The 19119-nt window shown below is 45.2% G+C and overlaps 1 protein-coding gene and 1 long non-coding RNA gene across 4 annotated transcripts in view; one reads left to right on the top strand and one right to left on the bottom strand.

Moving 5' to 3' along the window:
- The window catches only part of LOC310859504, an 80028-nt gene that overhangs the window by 54976 nt on the left and 5933 nt on the right, over positions 1 to 19119 (bottom strand). The window lies entirely within an intron of this gene.
- kdm2aa (lysine (K)-specific demethylase 2Aa) overlaps positions 1 to 19119 on the top strand; it is a 44218-nt gene that overhangs the window by 8167 nt on the left and 16932 nt on the right. For all 3 annotated transcript variants that reach the window (XM_083766077.1, XM_083766076.1, XM_083766075.1), the window contains exons 6-20: positions 58 to 164; positions 306 to 399; positions 1383 to 1536; positions 1895 to 2010; positions 2363 to 2489; positions 3093 to 3349; positions 4994 to 5071; positions 7043 to 7170; positions 8800 to 8923; positions 10032 to 10160; positions 10585 to 10668; positions 12783 to 12812; positions 13165 to 13270; positions 14016 to 14362; positions 16467 to 16607. In XM_083766077.1, coding sequence (XP_083622203.1) covers positions 58 to 164; positions 306 to 399; positions 1383 to 1536; positions 1895 to 2010; positions 2363 to 2489; positions 3093 to 3349; positions 4994 to 5071; positions 7043 to 7170; positions 8800 to 8923; positions 10032 to 10160; positions 10585 to 10668; positions 12783 to 12812; positions 13165 to 13270; positions 14016 to 14362; positions 16467 to 16607 — 2022 coding nt within the window. The remainder of the gene's footprint in view (positions 1 to 57; positions 165 to 305; positions 400 to 1382; positions 1537 to 1894; positions 2011 to 2362; positions 2490 to 3092; positions 3350 to 4993; positions 5072 to 7042; positions 7171 to 8799; positions 8924 to 10031; positions 10161 to 10584; positions 10669 to 12782; positions 12813 to 13164; positions 13271 to 14015; positions 14363 to 16466; positions 16608 to 19119) is intronic.

The following is a 19119-nucleotide window of genomic DNA, read 5'->3' on the forward strand; positions in this document are numbered from 1 at the left end:
AACATCCATACAGGTACTTGCAGACACATGCATGTTGTTAATGTTATTGGTGTGTAGGTGGATCTGATCGACTGGGTGGACAACATGTGGCCCCGTCACCTGAAAGAGCGACAGAAGGACTCCACCAACTCCATCACAGACATGCAGTACCCCAAAGTACAGAAGTAAGAAGACACATCCACATCCATTTTTACAGTTGCAATTTGACAACAAAAAACACATTTCCATCTGTACACTCTGACTTAACACTTAACACTGGGGATTTTACAGCTCTTGTTTATGTGTGTGTGTCTTTGTGTCTCCAGGTACTGTCTAATGAGTGTTCAGGGATGTTACACAGACTTCCACATTGATTTTGGAGGGACGTCTGTCTGGTACCACATACTAAGTGGATGCAAGGTGGGGAGTCACACTTGTGGAAGCCTTTAATTTGAACTCGCCAATCAAATTCCTTCCGCCTAAGATAAAATTATTGCCATGTTATTATTTCTTATATCTTAACTCTATAATTGCGGCTAGCTGTTAGCATAAACCCCAGTTCCCAGTGCCATCATACGTTCACTTTAAAATACAGAGTTTGCTGGGATATGACGCCACCTAGCGTCGATGTCCGTAATCTCCGTACGTACCTGGGGAAAAAAATAGTTACAAGACACCTAGGTGGCGTGATTTCGTGATATTCACACATCAATTCATTCAACCAATCAATGTTATTCTAATATTCTATAGTGACACTTTGTACACGTAGAGAAGATCAAGACCATACTCTTACAAACACTCAACTAAATTCTTGCTCATGAGGGAATTGTTGATGGCGGAAACTGGCAATATAAAAAAACCTGGAACAGAACCTAGTTGTAGGTGGTGGGTCTTATTCAACCTACTGGGATTGACCCGTGGCGGCAGGAGTGGTGCCCAATTTATGCTAGCCTGGCATCGCCAAACTAAGGATTTCGTTCTGGGAGAGATTAGTCTGGTTTCCAGGCTACATCTATACTTGTGTTACTGTGTTTGCCAAAAATAGCAGATCTACAAGCTAATGTATCATCTCCAGTGTATGGGCTGCAGATGTCCTCTTAACCCATTCTGACCGGGCACCCATTTTGGTGTCAGCATCATGTTATGCTTTAGCTATTTAAAAATAGCAGATCTACAAGCTCATATCGCGCCACCGAGTGGCGCGATACGAGCTTGTAGGTCTGCTATTTTTGAAAAATCGAAGAGCGACTGACATTTTTAGAATCTGATCTCAGGTCAGAATGGGTTCATCAGACCAGTGTGTGTCCGGCGGAAACCTCGTATGAATCTGATCTCAGGTCAGAATGGGTTTAGAGAGACTCTGGTGTTCAGTAGTGTGATGCTGTGGTTGTTGTGGCCCTCAGGTGTTCTGGCTCATCCCCCCCACCCCCCACAACCTGGAGCTGTATGAGCACTGGGTGCTGTCGGGGAAGCAGGGAGACCTCTTCCTGGGAGACCGAGCCACAGACTGCCAGAGGATAGAACTGAAGCAGGGCAATACCTTCATCATTCCTTCAGGTGAACACACACACACACACACACACACTCTCTCTCTCTCTCTCTCTCTCTCTCTCTCTCTCTCTCTCTTATGGTTAACCGTAGGTGTGAGTCTCCTCAAATAAACTATTCCCTCCCCCAAATGTAAATTCTTCCTCGTACAAATCTCTAATATTTGGTATTTATTTCACCAAATGTGAAGGCTTTTTATTGGTCCACCATGTTGTGTGTGTGTGTGTGTGTGTGTGTGTGTGTTTTGTGTGTTTCTTTTTGTAACCACTGTTCTCTGTTGATATGAGAGAGGTGTATCACTATACACCGGTACAGTCCTTCAATTTGTGTGTGTATGTGTGTGCGTGTGCACGTGCATTGTATTCAGGGTGGATCCATGCGGTGTACACCCCTGTGGACACCATCGTGTTTGGAGGAAACTTCCTTCACAGCTTCAACGTCCCCATGCAGCTCAACATCTGCAACATCGAAGACCGCACGCGGGTTAGAGCACACACACACACACACACACACACACACACACACACACACACGCACACACACACACACACACACACACACGCATGTCATTTCGTTTAGTTTTTACTCTGGAAATAGGTGATCTACAGACTCAAAACATGTTGCCGTGTGACCTGTTTTGAGCGCATAGATCACCTATTCTTGCACCATACACATTTAAGACATTTGTATCTCCTGTGAATACCCGGTTGGCTTTTCTCCGTGAAGATTATGTTGTTGATGTGGTTAATGCTGTGGTGTCTGTCTTGTCTGTCTGTTTGTGCCAGGCACCAGTTCAATTGCTGTGGTTAATGGTATGTGTGTGTGTTTGGACCAGGTACCAGTGAAGTTCCGCTATCCCTTCTACTATGAGATGTGCTGGTACGTGTTGGAGCGCTACGTCTTCAGCGTCACCAAAACCTCCTACCTCACACCAGAGTTCCAGAAACACTCCCTCGGCATTGGTAGGCACTAACACACACACACACAGCAGAATACATGTGCACAAACCTAACTAGTACCCAAAGCAACGATGTGTTGTGTACAGTACAGTGAGGGCTATAGAATGGTCAAGCTGGAAACATTCCCATGAAGTGTTGCTTGTAAAAATGCACAGGTGTCGTGCCTGAAAAATGCTGCATGCTGACATGCTCTCAAGTAGCACTGGTGTATGCACTAGGGGGCAGTGTTGCATTTTCAAACTAGAATGTATAGGAATCTGCGTGTCACCAGTACAACACTTCGCAAACAGCTGTGTTTACAAGCAACTCCAAACTCCAATTATTGTGGGTTTCAGCCGGTAACACGCAGGAGTCTATCCCTGTTACAATGCGTTAGACCCCTGGGAGATGGATTGCTGAAGTGGAGCGCCACACCTACCATCAGCCCCCAGTACTTGCCAGTACTTCCCGCACGACTTGCTGCACCAAGCCGTGCTACTTATTCGCTGAGTTGGCGGTGCCCGGGATCGAACCCATGAACCTGTGGTCCAAAGGCGAGAGCTCTATACCCGGATACAGCTGTCTTGAGAAATTGCATTAAAGGTAACCTCAGGTTCTTTGCTGCAGGTCTGAAGAAGCCTCCTCCGTCGGAATCTACATCTGATGAGGTGAAGGTCAAGGAAGAAGAAGAAGAGGAAGAGGAGGATGAGGAGAGCACGGCTCTGGCACAGCTGCCCGCTAAGCCTGGGGTCAAAGTTCATCTGACACCCTACGAGCTGGAGGGTCTGTGGAACCTGCTGGGAAAGCTGGAGTCACTGCCCACCAATAAGAAGTGTGTCCCTGCAGGAATACACAACGCCCCCGCACTGCTCGCACACGTCAAGGTACCACATGGACAACCTGTGTGTGTGTGTGTGTGTGTGTGTGTGTGTGTGTGTGTGTGTGTGTGTGTGTGTGCACGTGTGCGTGTGCCCGTGCCCGTGCGTACAGCCGTGGTTCCCAAACCTTTTCATATCAATGACCCCCAAAATGACACTCTTTAGCCCGCGAACCCCCATTACAAAAGATATGGCCCCATAAGAGAACCCCCATTACAAAAGATATGGCCCCATAAGAGAACCCCCATTACAAAAGATATGGCCCCATAAGAGAACCCCCATTACAAAAGATATGGCCCCATAAGAGAACCCCCATTACAAAAGATATGGCCCCATAAGAGAACCCCCATTACAAAAGATATGGCCCCATAAGAGAACCCCCATTACAAAAGATATGGCCCCATAAGAGAACCCCCATTACAAAAGATATGGCCCCATAAGAGAACCCCCATTACAAAAGATATGGCCCCATAAGAGAACCCCCATTACAAAAGATATGGCCCCATAAGAGAACCCCCATTACAAAAGATATGGCCCCATAAGAGAAGATTTTTTATAACTCTAGCAGTGATTTTCAACTATTTTCATTTCAAGGACCCCCAGTTTGATATGCAACAGGATTCGGACTCCCATTTAATGGCATTTCTATCTCATAGACCCCAATTCATATTGTAAAATCAATGTTAATTTAACTCTGAGAGTGTACAAATGGAACCTAATCAATGTTAATTTAACTCTGAGAGTGTACAAATGGAACCAAATGGATATTGAATGTGTAACTGCCATTTTTCCAGTTTCCAATCTCCTTTGGCTGTTACCTCACAGGTATGGGAGTGATCCTACGCAGTACACACAGAAAACAGATGGATGTCCAGTCTTTGATCCAGTTTGAGTGTTATTTATTTATCAGAAATCAGAAATGAAATTGAGCATGAACATGAACATACCAGTGATGTGAGTGATCCAGTGATGTTATTAGTAGATTATAGGTTAAGGTTAGTCTCTGTGCTGCTGATACTGCTGTGCTGGTAAGAACGGTTTGCTCCCTGGTTCCCTGTGTCTAGTCCCTTCCTAGTGCCCCTGTGTCACCTTATAAGTGGTCACCTTCTAGCAGCTGTGTGTCTCAAGCCCGCCACCAGGTGGTCAAAAATAATACTGGTAATAATAATAATACAAATAATGCCTCTCTTCTAATGGCTCCTACAGAATGCAAGAACATATATCTCACACTGGAGAACTTGACATACTTTATGGACTCCATTTTTAATCATCTCCTCTCCTCTCCTCTCCTCTCCTCCTCCTCTCCTCTCCTCTCCTCTCCTCTCCTCTCCTCTCCTCTCCTCTCCTCTCCTCTCCTCTCCTCTCCTCTCCTCTCCTCTCCTCTCCTCTCCTCTCCTCTCCTCTCCTCTCCTCTCCTCTCCTCTCCTCTCCTCTCCTCTCCTCTCCTCTCCTCTCCCCTCTCCTCTCCGTCTCTCCTCCTCTCCTCATCTCCTCCTCTCCGTCTCTCCTCCTCTCCGTCTCTCCTCCTCTCCTCTCCTCTCCTCTCCTCTCCTCTCCTCTCCTCTCCTCTCCTCTCCTCTCCTCTCCTCTCCTCTCCCCTCCTCTCCTCTCCTCTCCTCTCCTCTCCTCTCCTCTCCGTCTCTCCTCCAGGCGTTGCTGAGGGAACACGCCAATGACATCCCCAAGCTGTCCTACACAGGCCAACCCCTCATCACATGGCCCAAGAGGGTGAGCACAGCATATCAAATAATCCAAATCATCAGAGCCCTTCAGCGCTGGTGATGATATTTACCCATTTTGGGGGGAATCCCTTTTGGTGTTAGCATTATGCTATGCTTTAGCTATTGAAAAATAGCAGATCTACAAGCTCATAGCGCGCCACCGAGTGGCGCGCTACGAGCTTGTAGGTCTGCTATTCTTGAAAAATTGAAGAACGACTGACATCGAAACATGGCTTTTTCAGAAAACTGTCAGGATGTAGAAGACATTTTTAGAATCTGATCTCAGGTCAAAATGGGTTAAAGGTTGAGCTAGCTCTATATTCTGATGGTATTCATCGTATAGTGTTTGTTCAGTAACAACGGTCGCCCCATCTGTCATAAACATCATTTATGTTCCAATCAGAGAGAGAACTCATACAGGATAAACAAGTTAAATTGGACGTAACCAAACAAAAAAAGATGAGCATGCAAAATATAAAATTGAAACAAATTGGAATTGGAAAGTTATCTTTCCAGATTGAATACAACTTGTAAGTGTATTTTCTGACTGTTCAGTAACGGAGATCTCCTCCGTCTCTCTAGACCTTTAGTAAACAAACACACTATAACAATGACTACTTGGCCCAGGCCGTAGCGTAACGGTCTGGGCACCGGACTGGTGATCCAGTCGCGGTGTGTCGCGGGTTCGACTCCCGAACCCGACACGGCCTTTACCGCATGTCATCAACCCCATCTCTCTCCCGTTTCCTGTCAGCCTACTTTCTATCCCTTAAAAAATCAATAAAAGGCGTAAGCCGCAAAAAAAATATCTTAAAAAAAAAAAAAAAAAAAATTACTACTATCAGAATATAGAGCTTTAACGTTTTAATACAAAAATAAATACACCTTTTAATAATGCACACAATAGAACCTGGAAAAGTGGTCCCGACACTAATGAGTGAAAATGCAAACTTTCAGGCTTAGGATGTTATTTCTGTCAGTTCTCCATCTTGAAATATAATTGTACTCCTTGGTTTCTGTACCCTGCCTTCTGTCGTTGATTGTTAATTATGTTGATTAGAAACAGGGCAGTCAATCAGTCAGTGAGTCAGAGCAAACAGTCAGGGTGGAAGCAAACTGATTTGCACACACCTTTTTGTTGCCTATATATTGTCTATTTTTTGTTTTGATACGTTTATTAAACTTTAGTCTAGTGTAAGAAGACAAAGCATTGGAACTACATTCAGCGAGCGAGTAAGACACAATATATACATTTTAAAATCTTGTTTTGATATATTTTATGTTTAATTTCCCATCCCTACCATCCGTGCTAGACAGTAAGCAAAGAAAACCTGAGGTAATACAGCAAATGCATAGAAACGGTAGTATGGCTAGGATCATAGGTGATTAAACCAATAACCTATAATCAGTCTAAGGCAGCATGATCGAAAAATCTATAATCTGTACATTGAACTGTGACCTTGTTTGTTACCTTGACTGTTGATATTTAACCCATTCTGGGCGGGAACCCCTTTTGGTGTTAGCATTACGTTATGCTTCAGCTATTTAAAAATAGCAGATCTACAAGCTCATAGCGCGCCAGCGATTTTAGAAAAATCGAAGAACGACTGACATAGAAACATAGCTTTTTCATAAAACTGTCATTTTCAAACAGACATTTTTTTAATTCTGATCCCAGGTCAGAATGGGTTAACCCATTCTGACCGGGCACACATTTTGGTGTCAGCATCATGTTATGCTTTAGCTATTGAAAAATAGCAGATCTACAAGCTCATATCGCGCCACAGAGTGGCGCGATACGAGCTTGTAGGTCTGCTATTTTTGAAAAAACGAAGAACGACTGACATTTTTTTAAATCTGATCTCAGGTCAGAATGGGTTCATCAGACCCAGTGTGTGTCCAGTGGAAACCTCGTATGAATCTGATCTCAGGTCAGAATGGGTTAATACTAAAACCAGTGGTCCTCTTCCTCCTCCAGCCGTCGTGGTACCAGCCTCCCCCTCCTCCTCCCCCCCCTCCTCGTCCTAAACTAGCCACCACCCCCGTCGTCCCACGACCCCAGAAACCAGCCTCCTCCATGTCGGTGTTGAGGAGACGCAGAGTCCGGTAACAACACACACACACACACACACACACACACACACACACACACACACACACACACACACACACTCACTCTCTTATTTAGCACACAACGTGTCGCATCGCCTATAACCTAAATTGGGATGCCACTCCAGGTTGAATGCACACAGACCACTGATACAGTAAAACAAATCTGTAACGTTGCTGCATTATATACAGCAATATTAATGTGTGTCAAACAAATTCCCTAGTCACATCTACTGGTGTCACGGCACAGTGCCCTGAGACGCACTCTGTTTGAGAACCACTGATACACTGCATAGAGTCACTCTGTAGCTTTCCTCCTGTGATTTCATGTCTGCTTGTGTGTTTGTTTCTAAAGGTGTAAGCGCTGTGTTTGTGTGTTTGTTTCTAAAGGTGTAAGCGCTGTGTTTGTGTGTTTGTTTCTAAAGGTGTAAGCGCTGTGTTTGTGTGTTTGTTTTTATAGGTGTAAGCGCTGTGTTAATGTGTTTGTTTCTAAAGGTGTAAGCGCTGTGTTTGTGTGTTTGTTTCTAAAGGTGTAAGCGCTGTGTTTGTGTGTTTGTTTCTGAAGGTGTAAGCGCTGTGTTTGTGTGTTTGTTTCTAAAGGTGTAAGCGCTGTGTTTGTGTGTTTGTTTCTAAAGGTGTAAGCGCTGTGTTTGTGTGTTTGTTTCTAAAGGTGTAAGCGCTGTGTTTGTGTGTTTGTTTCTAAAGGTGTAAGCGCTGTGTTTGTGTGTTTGTTTCTAAAGGTGTAAGCGCTGTGTTTGTGTGTTTGTTTCTAAAGGTGTAAGCGCTGTGTTTGTGTGTTTGTTTCTAAAGGTGTAAGCGCTGTGTTTGTGTGTTTGTTTCTAAAGGTGTAAGCGCTGTGTTTGTGTGTTTGTTTCTAAAGGTGTAAGCGCTGTGTTTGTGTGTTTGTTTCTAAAGGTGTAAGCGCTGTGTTTGTGTGTTTGTTTCTAAAGGTGTAAGCGCTGTGTTTGTGTGTTTGTTTCTAAAGGTGTAAGCGCTGTGTTTGTGTGTTTGTTTCTAAAGGTGTAAGCGCTGTGTTTGTGTGTTTGTTTCTAAAGGTGTAAGCGCTGTGTTTGTGTGTTTGTTTCTAAAGGTGTAAGCGCTGTGTTTGTGTGTTTGTTTCTAAAGGTGTAAGTGCTGTGTTTGTGTGTTTGTTTCTATAGGTGTAAGCGCTGTGTTTGTGTGTTTGTTTCTAAAGGTGTAAGCGCTGTGTTTGTGTGTTTGTTTCTAAAGGTGTAAGCGCTGTGTTTGTGTGTTTGTTTCTGAAGGTGTAAGCGCTGTGTTTGTTTCTAAAGGTGTAAGCGCTGTGTTTGTGTGTTTGTTTCTAAAGGTGTAAGCGCTGTGTTTGTGTGTTTGTTTCTAAAGGTGTAAGCGCTGTGTTTGTGTGTTTGTTTCTAAAGGTGTAAGCGCTGTGTTTGTGTGTTTGTTTCTAAAGGTGTAAGCGCTGTGTTTGTGTGTTTGTTTCTAAAGGTGTAAGCGCTGTGTTTGTGTGTTTGTTTCTAAAGGTGTAAGCGCTGTGTTTGTTTCTGAAGGTGTAAGCGCTGTGTTTGTTTCTAAAGGTGTAAGCGCTGTGTTTGTGTGTTTGTTTCTAAAGGTGTAAGCGCTGTGTTTGTGTGTTTGTTTCTGAAGGTGTAAGCGCTGTGAGGCCTGCATGAGGACAGAGTGCGGGGACTGTAACTTCTGCAGGGACATGAAGAAGTTTGGCGGACCAGGGAAACTCAAACAGACCTGCGTCCTGCGCCAATGTCTCGCTGTGAGTGTGTTTTATGTATTCTCTAATTCGACTTTAAAACTGTTATTGTAAGTGTAACCCATCTGTATGGCCGGGCGCGGCAGTGGCTCAGGGGTAGAGCTAGCCCCTCTCGGGACCCCCTCGGTTGAGCTCTTTTCAACCCGTAGGGTCCGTTCGCATTTCTTCCACTCTCTGTGGTAGACAGCTGTACATACGCTCCGTTCAGGCCCATCTGCACTCCGCGGTGGTGAGATGTTTCAAAGATAAGGCTTAAGATAAGGCTTAAGTGGTGGTGAGATGTTTCAAAGATAAGGCTTAAGATAAGGCTTAAGTGGTGGTGAGATGTTTCAAAGATGCAGAAAACTGGTCTAGGAGACAACAGATAAAAGCGCTACATAAATGCACCATTTACCATATGGTAGAGTATATTAAAACAAATACAACTAGTACATCATTCATCACCATTTACCATATGGTAGAGTATATTAAAACAAATACAACTAGTACATCTGCAGTCTCTACTCCTCCACTGATACATTTAGACCCTGGTAGGACAAGTATTACTGCCTGAACCTCATTAGCATAATATCTCTCCAGGGCACGTGGCTATTCATGGATTTACTGTCTTCAAAAAAATAAGAGCTTGCTCTGAAAACACCGTGGCAAGGGCCAAGCGCAGAGAGATGTATAAACCCCCCCCCCCAAAACATATATATATATTTGGTACATTAATATGTGGTGTGTTGTGGTCCTGTCAGCCTGGCCTGTGAGATCTATTAATATGTGGTGTGTTGTGGTCCTGTCAGCCTGGCCTGCCCCTGTCAGTGGTCTGTGAGATCTATTAATATGGTGTGTTGTGGTCCTGTCAGCCTGGCCTGCCCCTGTCAGTGGTCTGTGAGATCTATTAATATGTGGTGTGTTGTGGTCCTGTCAGCCTGGCCTGCCCCTGTCAGTGGTCTGTGAGATCTATTAATATGTTGTGTGTTGTGGTCCTGTCAGCCTGGCCTGCCCCTGTCAGTGGTCTGTGAGATCTATTAATATGTGGTGTGTTGTGGTCCTGTCAGCCTGGCCTGCCCCTGTCAGTGGTCTGTGAGATCTATTAATATGTGGTGTGTTGTGGTCCTGTCAGCCTGGCCTGCCCCTGTCAGCGGTGTGTGAGATCTGTAAGGAGCCCAACCAGGAGGAGGCAGGAGACCCTGCCTTCACGCTGATGGAATGCTCCAACTGTGCCCAGATTGTCCATCCTGGCTGCCTCACGGTGGGTAATGATTACGTGTGTGTGTGTGTGGGTACCGCGCATGCACACATATTATCAGAATGTCTGGGAATACATTTCTTCACCTATTTCTATAGGTGTCTACTAACGTGTCCCACATTGGTTTCTATTCAACCAACTTAGGGGGATTTTTGACAGCATGACATGTAGAACATTATATTGGTATATTATGGTACCCCAACGTTCAGCAGCTGTCAAACAATCCCCTAGGGTGGTTGAATAGAAACCAATGTGGCGTATGTTAGTAGACACCCTTACAAACACATTGGTGAAGACAATTCTTGGTAAGAAATGTATTCCCAGATTTTATATGGCAACATGGGGGTTTTTTTTCTTCAGAAAACTGTTCAGAATGGGCCTCAGGCCTAAATGGGTTAAAAGTTATTTTCTGTGCATCTCTGTCCAGGTCCAGGGTGAAGGGGTGGTGAACAAAGACCTGCCCAGCTGTTGGGAGTGTCCTAAGTGTGTTCAAGGAATCACTGACCCAGAGGTAAGTAACCACACACACACACACACACACACACACACACCTGTGAGTGGGGAAAAATCGTTACGTGAACCTAATGTCGTGATTCGAATCGTATCCTGAGTTGAGTGAATCGTTACATGCCTAGCACGTACAGTACGTACAATGTCTGTCAAGCAACCATTTACTCACACAAAAGTTACATGCTTTGATTTTATTTTCAAATGAGGGAAAACATACCCGGACACACAGTCGCATCTCACATGATTTCTGGATCTCGGTATGCATGCATTCTAACTGTGTGTTTGAAACTAACAGATATAATGTTTCCCGTCTGACTTTTGTAATTTTCTTTTATTCTTTGGTATATTTGTTTTTATTTTACTTACTATTTAATTTTACTTTTTTTTTACATACATTTTACATTTTACTTTGACTATTGTTTATTTTATTTTATTTCTTTGTATATTTTTCATTTGATTTTGTTTATTTGGGGTTTTAAATGTTGTACTTTTATTTTCCGTACTTTGTGGGTGGGTCAGTCGTCGGGCAGTGATGAGTCGTTGGTGGTCAGCCCCCACCAGCACCACCAGCATCCCCAGCAGCACCAACTCCGTCCCCACCACGGCCCCTTGCTCCTCAGGCTGGGCCCCGGGCCCTCGTCTGCCGTGGGGGCCCCCGGAGGCTCCTCCCAGCAGGACGGGGAGGTGGTTCGCTGTGGGTTCCTCCCTCCACCACCTCCTCCTCCTCTTCCCTCCTGCTCCTCCTCCACGCTCCTATTGGTGGCGGCCCCTCTGACCTCTCAGCCTATCAGCTCGAGACTGGTGAGAGGCCCCGCCTACTCTCCGTTACATCCATCCGTACATTTTTGCGTGTTTTGTCCCCCCCGCTATTTTTATTTTTTCTCCTGCCCCTTCCCCCAGTTTCCAAGAGAAGAGGCTAACAAGATCCCCATAAAGAATGGGATTCTTTATTTATGGCTCAACTTGGACGTTTGTCTTACATCTAACTGACAGTGAATTGATGTTGTAAGTAACGTTGTCTTACATCTAACTGACAGTGAGGTTGCTATTGTTGGGGAGTGGGCCACTAGGTTGCTATTGTTGGGGATTGGGCCACTTCTTAAAGTGTACATTTCAAGGGCCTTGTTTCTGTCTACACCTGAGTAACTTCCTCAGTTGGTCGGAGTGCTACGACCTCTGAAGCTTGGGAAACGGTCACTGTCGCTGCTCGCTCAGCCATTTTTCTTTTATTCCCCCCTCAACGGCTTCTTGTTGTGACATCATCACTGCGCGTCCATCCGCTTGCTGTTGCGACCACTCGCCATATTGTTTTCCCCCCCGAGGGTTGGGTTTGAGGAGCGCTTGTTTTTGTTAACCTCAATATCCTTAAATCACTTGACAAGAACAGTGGCGCTCCCTGCCTCCACCACCGGGCGGTGAAGGCAGGGAGCGAGCACCACTGTTCTTGTCAAGTGACGTGTGGGGAAAACAACTTTGTCCTGCCGATCATTGGCTCTCCCATCACACTGCTTGCTGACTGACTGGCTGGCTGTCTGAGAGTGAGGAAGAGGATGAAGGAGGGAGAGGGATCTAGAGGGTTTCTAAAGGAAACCTAACGGCGGCTCATCCATTGGTTGTGGGTTGTTCTTGTGTTTGCAGCAGTCATACATACATTCATGTATGTGTCCCAAAAGATGTCACGCAGAGAGCCCTGGGATCTTCTCACTAATGGCTGTTTTCCACTACAAGAACTAAGTGAACTGAACCATGACATACCGTCATGTCGGTTTATTGTAATTGTTTATGTAAACTATAACAAGTGTCCTGTAAGTCCATATGGGCCGGGCTTCTTCGGAAGCATGACACTTAAATAAAGAATCAATCAATCAATCATACGCTACGTCTCGGTTTCCCATAAGGTTCTCAGAACCTACTTTGGGCCCTTGCTCAGGTGATGGTACTAACCTTGGAATTGAGGAAAATTGTGAGTTTATTCCACATTGAAGGCTCTGGGTTAATGCGTTGTAGTGGAAAAGAGCCATTGGAGAACGAAGCCCAGAAAGGCTTTTTCTCCTGTGGGTGGTTTGCTGTGTGTTCTGTACATTTCTCTCACCCAGATGTTTCCTCTCCTCATAGCCGCCTAAAGGAGAAAAGGTGTTGCCACTGGTAAGTTAAGACCATTTAGTACTGAAGCCCCGTGTACAGATTTTGTTGATGACTGTTGGAAATAGCCAATCTACACAACATGTGATGTGACACATGAGCTTGCAGATCTGCTATTTTCACTACTTTTGTGCAACACTCTTGTATGATGAAGTACGGTGTTCATTTACTTAAAAACATAAAGTTGAATTATGAGGATTCTGCCTGACAGCAACAGTATCTCTCCATCACACAATCTTCTTTACCTGTTGGCTTCTTCTCTCCTATAAAATAAACTAAACGAACTAAAGAACTGTCTCTGTTCCCTCCCTCATGTCTTCCACTGTGCCCTCCTTGGCTTTTGCCTGGTCTTCAGAAGCGGAAGTCCACCACCCAGTTGGACTCGCGCCTCGCCAAGATCTTCCGACGCCACAGACACAGCCGAGACGACGACGACTCGGCCAGCGACGAAGACGACGAAGGTTTGTGGTTGGCCTGTCTAGACTATTGGTGTTTTTTAAAATGTCACATGATACAAACTACATTTAGAGAGATTGAGATCTGGGGGGGGGGGGGTTAATTGGATTTTGAAAGTGGGAATCTTTGAGATTCCTTTAGTTTAAGTTTGTCCTGGTCTGTTTTGGATAACGTTCTGTCAGTCTCAGATGTTCAAAGTTAAGTCAGTAATGCAACATGGAGAAATAATGTAAGAATGTTAAACCATTTAAAAGAGACCATGTGTGACCAGGTGACCATAGCTTAGTGGGTTAGGAGGATATCTAGTTGAAACCTACCTAAATGTTTTAGCTCTAGAGTAGACCCAAAAGAGAAATGTGGTTTGCAATAGTAGTATTAGTATTAATATTATTAGCCAAACTAGGGAAAATGGCAGATATACAAACTCATAACGCTTAGCAATGTGACACATTGTGAGCTTGCAGATCTGCTACTTTCACTACTGAAGCGTAAATATTATTGTATTACGTTATTAAATTAAAATGTAGTGAGCCGAAAAGAAAAGAGGGCGATTCTCTGGTGAACCATACAAATGTTTGGGAAACAGTCGTCCACATTGGAGCCACAGCGGTCCCAAGTGGAACAGTGTGGACTCTGAGATCCACATGAATGAATCCATTTCTTTATTCTTACTCTTGAGTCGTGACCATCATTTTGTCTTCCCCTTCTCTGCTCCCCCACCTCCCTGTCCGTCTGTCCTTCGCCGCGCAGCCTCTCGGAGGAGGAAGCTGGCCCTGCGCGGCCGCGGCCTCAGGCGGGGCTACGGCGCCAACAGGAGGGGCAACCTGCTGCGGGGAGCCTCCGCCCACCGAGGGAGCCGCGGCGGCATGTCTCCCTCCTCCTCCTCCCTCATGAAGCTGAAGCGCGGCGGCATGAGGGGAGGAGAGCGGGAGGGCGGGCGGCGCGGCCGCGGCGTCCGGCTGCGTGGAGGAGGCTCCCGCGGGCCGCGGAGGCGCGACGACTCGGAGGAGTCGGACGACGACGATGACATGGACGACGACGATGACGACGACGACGACGACGATGATGATGATGAGGAAGACGAGGAGAGCGACGAGGTGGGAAACGTCGCCTGTTGCAATTATTTTTTTCTTTTTTTACGTTATTATTTTTTTTGCTTATATTTTTTATAGAGGGACAGACAGTAGGCTGACAGGAAATGGGGGAGTGACATAAAGTCGAACCCGCGGCACACTGCCAGACTGGGACTACCGGCCAAGGTGCCTGGACCGCTGAGCCACGGCCCAGGCCAACCTGTTGCAATTATTACATTAGCGTCTGATGGGCTATTTTCCCTATTTAAAAAATAATCACACCCGTGTGAACAGAGTGGTGCAACTCCCCTCTCTCTCTCCCCCCATCTCTCTCTCTCTCTCTCTCTCTCTCTATCAACAGTGCAGCACTGTCTCTCTCTCTGTTTATGGCGCCCCTACTGGCCCCTACTGGTACATACTCGTGCTCATTAACGTCACATAGGCAGACACAGAGTCACTCAGACCCCTTTTCCACCGGTTGGTTCCCAATGGGAACCGGTTCAGTTCTTTTTGGTTTTTAGTCCATGAGCCAGAGCTCCAAAATTGGTGGGCAAACTATACCCTATATTAAATTGTTTATAGGATCAATACAAGTAAATTAATACATGATAACCCTTCCACAGTAGTAGCTTTTTCATATTTTTGATTATTTTTCATATTTTCCTACATAATGCCTCATTTGCATATTTAAAAATGTTAAATTTGTAATACAATAAATCATTGTCTTCGTGTAAGTACTCAATTGGGAAGTTTAATGGTGATAACAATCTAATATAGGTATGGTTTTGCACACTCAATTCATAATTAACGTTTCAATTTTGGAGCTCTGGCTTATGGACTAAAAACCAAAAAGAACTGAACCGGTTCCCATTGGGAACCAACCGGTGGAAAAGGGGCCAGACATTGCTGTTCCTTGGAGTGGTTGCACCACTCAAACATTAGTTGGGCGCTGCTAGCCCCTCCTATATTCAGCTACTAGTGTAGATTTCCATCTAATACAATTGAAATCCTATTTTCGTCCTACACAAACATTACATTCCCATTGACAATGAATGGTTCATTAGCACCCCTCCATCCACATCCATACATAACGGTCCCATCCATTCATCCCATAGATGGGGAAGGTGCATACATACATAACGGTCCCATCCATTCATCCCATAGATGGGGAAGGTGCATACATAACGGTCCCATCCATTCATCCCATAGATGGGGAAGGTGCATCCATACATAACGGTCCCATCCATTCATCCCATAGATGGGGAAGGTGCATTCATACATAACGGTCCCATCCATTCATCCCATAGATGGGGAAGGTGCATACATACATAACGGTCCCATCCATTCATCCCATAGATGGGGAAGGTGCATACATACATAACGGTCCCATCCATTCATCCCATAGATGGGGAAGGTGCGTACATACATAACGGTCCCATCCATTCATCCCATAGATGGGGAAGGTGCATCCATACATAACGGTCCCATCCATTCATCCCATAGATGGGGAAGGTGCATCCATACATAACGGTCCCATCCATTCATCCCATAGATGGGGAAGGTGCATCCATACATAACGGTCCCATCCATTCATCCCATAGATGGGGAAGGTGCATACATACATAACGGTCCCATCCATTCATCCCATAGATGGGGAAGGTGCATACATACATAACGGTCCCATCCATTCATCCCATAGATGGGGAAGGTGCATCCATACATAACGGTCCCATCCATTCATCCCATAGATGGGGAAGGTGCATCCATACATAACGGTCCCATCCATTCATCCCATAGATGGGGAAGGTGCATACATACATAACGGTCCCATCCATTCATCCCATAGATGGGGAAGGTGCATACATACATAACGGTCCCATCCATTCATCCCATAGATGGGGAAGGTGCATACATAACGGTCCCATCCATTCATCCCATAGATGGGGAAGGTGCATACATAACGGTCCCATCCATTCATCCCATAGATGGGGAAGGTGCATCCATACATAACGGTCCCATCCATTCATCCCATAGATGGGGAAGGTGCATCCATACATAACGGTCCCATCCATTCATCCCATAGATGGGGAAGGTGCATACATAACGGTCCCATCCATTCATCCCATAGATGGGGAAGGTGCGGCCGCAGCACGTCGGACGCAGACGGAGGCGGCGGCGGCGCCTCACGGACGAGGAGGACGAGGATGACAGCGATGACCAGGAGTTCGACGACGAGGACGAGATGGACACGCTGGAGGACGAAGATGAGGTTCATGGTTTTATGTTTTTATTTGGTAGGATCCCCATCAGAGCATGTGAGCGGAGCGGAGCGCGGAATTATCGGCCGCTCCGCTCCGCTCACATGCTCTGATCCCCATTAGCTGTGCCCTAAAGCACAGCAGCAACTTTTCCATGTCAAGGACCCCCGAAATGACATTAATTAGCCCGCGGACCCACATTCAACCTCGTTTAAGGCCCATTATGTTTTTAAGGCATCTGAGCCACGGACCACCAAAACGTTGATAAAAATAACTACGTTCTTCTTTTAGATTATTCTGCCCTAAAGCATGGTAGTCTGGGGTCCACATATAAAAACAATACTAATTAAAAAGCGTAAAAAAAACAAAAAAACAATTAACACATCCTAAAACAAATATTTTCCCAGGTGTCTTTTTCTATTGTGCGTGTAGGGCCAATATGCCTTTCTTTCTTACATCACCAGATATATACGGTTTAGCAACGGGCTCACACTTTGTGACATGGGCGTCTTGTTGTTTACTCACTTGTAGTTTGTCGATGGTGATGACTGCAACAGGTTGATGTTATGGTAGGAGTTTGTGTTGTGAGTGCAATGGTTTCAAAATAAACGGGGCAAACAAAACAAGAACAGGCTCCAGACATAAACTAAATAAAGGTCTCAAAAAACAGACGAGCGCAGGGTTCCATAAACAAATAATAAAGTAGGCTACTTTTCTTTCTTTCTTTCTTTCCTTTCTTTTCTTTTAACTGCGCTGTTTGCGTTGCGTGCGAGCTGTTGAAATCTGTAACTCTACTGGCGTCTTTCCACCTACAGCTGTGGGCCTGTGGCTTAATTAAAGGGAACCATGGTGCCATTTCTCAAGGCAACCAGTGGGGGCGCCATTTGGTCACGAATAAGTCAAATCAAATAAGATGGCTCCTACATAACCGGCCCCTATTGTTATGGGCATGCTCTAATAACAATATAAAATCAAAATAAACTGGAGCCATACCAAAAGGTTCAAAATCAAAATAAATACTTGTGAGGGGGGAAACAGGCATGGTGTTATGTGCCTGCCTAAATCTTGGTGCTTCTTCAATTTGACTTCGGCACCAGCAGGCAAATCTTGCTGATGGGCCTGTCGAGCACGCTGGTTTTCGTCTGAAGACGTACACTTCTCACAAGTCCTCTCGAGTCTGGCATTGTTTCCAGGACTCTAGCCAGCATCCAGGATCCTCTTGGTGCATTTGTGTCAGCTATGATCACAATGTCTCCCTCTTCAAAGTTCCTGCGGATGCGGTTCCATTTTTGACGTACATTCATAATAGGTAGGTATTCTTTTATCCATCTTGTCCAAAATAGATCTGACAGGTATTGCACTTGCCTCCAACGGCGCTTTGCATATACATCCTCGGCCTGGAACACTCCTGGTGGAAGGATCGGCTGTTTCTTAAGAGTCAACAGATGATTCGGTGTTAGTGCTTCCAGGTCATTGGGGTCATTCGAGACTGTTGTGAGTGGGCGGCTGTTAAGTATGGCTTCCACTTCACACATGACTGTATGGAGACTTTCATCATTCAAAGTTTGCTGTTTGGTGACTGATAGCAAGGTCTTTTTAAGCAAACGTATAATCCTTTCCCATACACCACCATGATGGGCGCCGGCGGGTGGATTAAAGGTCCATTTGACTCCTTTCTGTTGTAGAGATCTTTCTATTTTGTTCAAGTTCCATGTCTTCAAAGATTCCTTTAGCTCCTTTTCAGTGGATATGAAATTGGTCCCATTATCTGAACGAATTTCAGTCACTTGGCCTCTTCGAGCAATAAAACGCCTGAGTGCATTTATGCACGAGTCTGTATCTAAAGAATGGGCCACCTCAAGATGTACTGCTCTACTGATTAAACATGTGAAAATGACTCCATATCTTTTGACTGTGGCACGGCCTCTTTTGATTTCAATGGGTCCGAAATAATCTACTCCTACTTGTGTGAAAGGTGGTAGGTCAGGTGTTATCCTATCTCTTGGCAGGTCTGCCATCTTCTGTTCTCCAACAGATGCATTGAGACGTCTACAGGTCACACATTCAGAGATAATCTTTCTTGACAATGAATTGGCACATGGAATCCAATACTTTTGTCTCAGTAGGGAGAGCATGTGGTTTCTCCCACTGTGTCCTACTTGCTGATGGATCTTTCGAAGAATGAGTTTAGACAAATGGTGGTCTTTTGGGAGGATGGCAGGGTGCTTTGCAGTTTCCGGCATGGCTGATCTGCTTAATCTCCCGCCCACTCTTAATACCCTTTGGTCAAGTTTGGGATCAAGCTTGTAGATTGAACTGTCTTTTCGCACGTTCAAACTTCCTTTCTGTAGCGTTTCGATTTCCTCTTGAAATCCTTGCCTTTGACAGAATTGTACAACAGCTGTCTCTGCCTTGTCCAGTTCATTCAGTGACAGGTTGTGTACTCTTAGAGTGTTTTTGAATCTTTTCATTTCTACTTGAATCAATTGTCTTTGCTTGTCTGGGTTTGAGTCTTGAATTTGC

This window comes from Protomyctophum parallelum (genome assembly GCF_964188405.1).
Source record: "Protomyctophum parallelum genome assembly, chromosome: 5".
NCBI classification, from domain to species: Eukaryota; Metazoa; Chordata; class Actinopteri; order Myctophiformes; family Myctophidae; genus Protomyctophum; species Protomyctophum parallelum.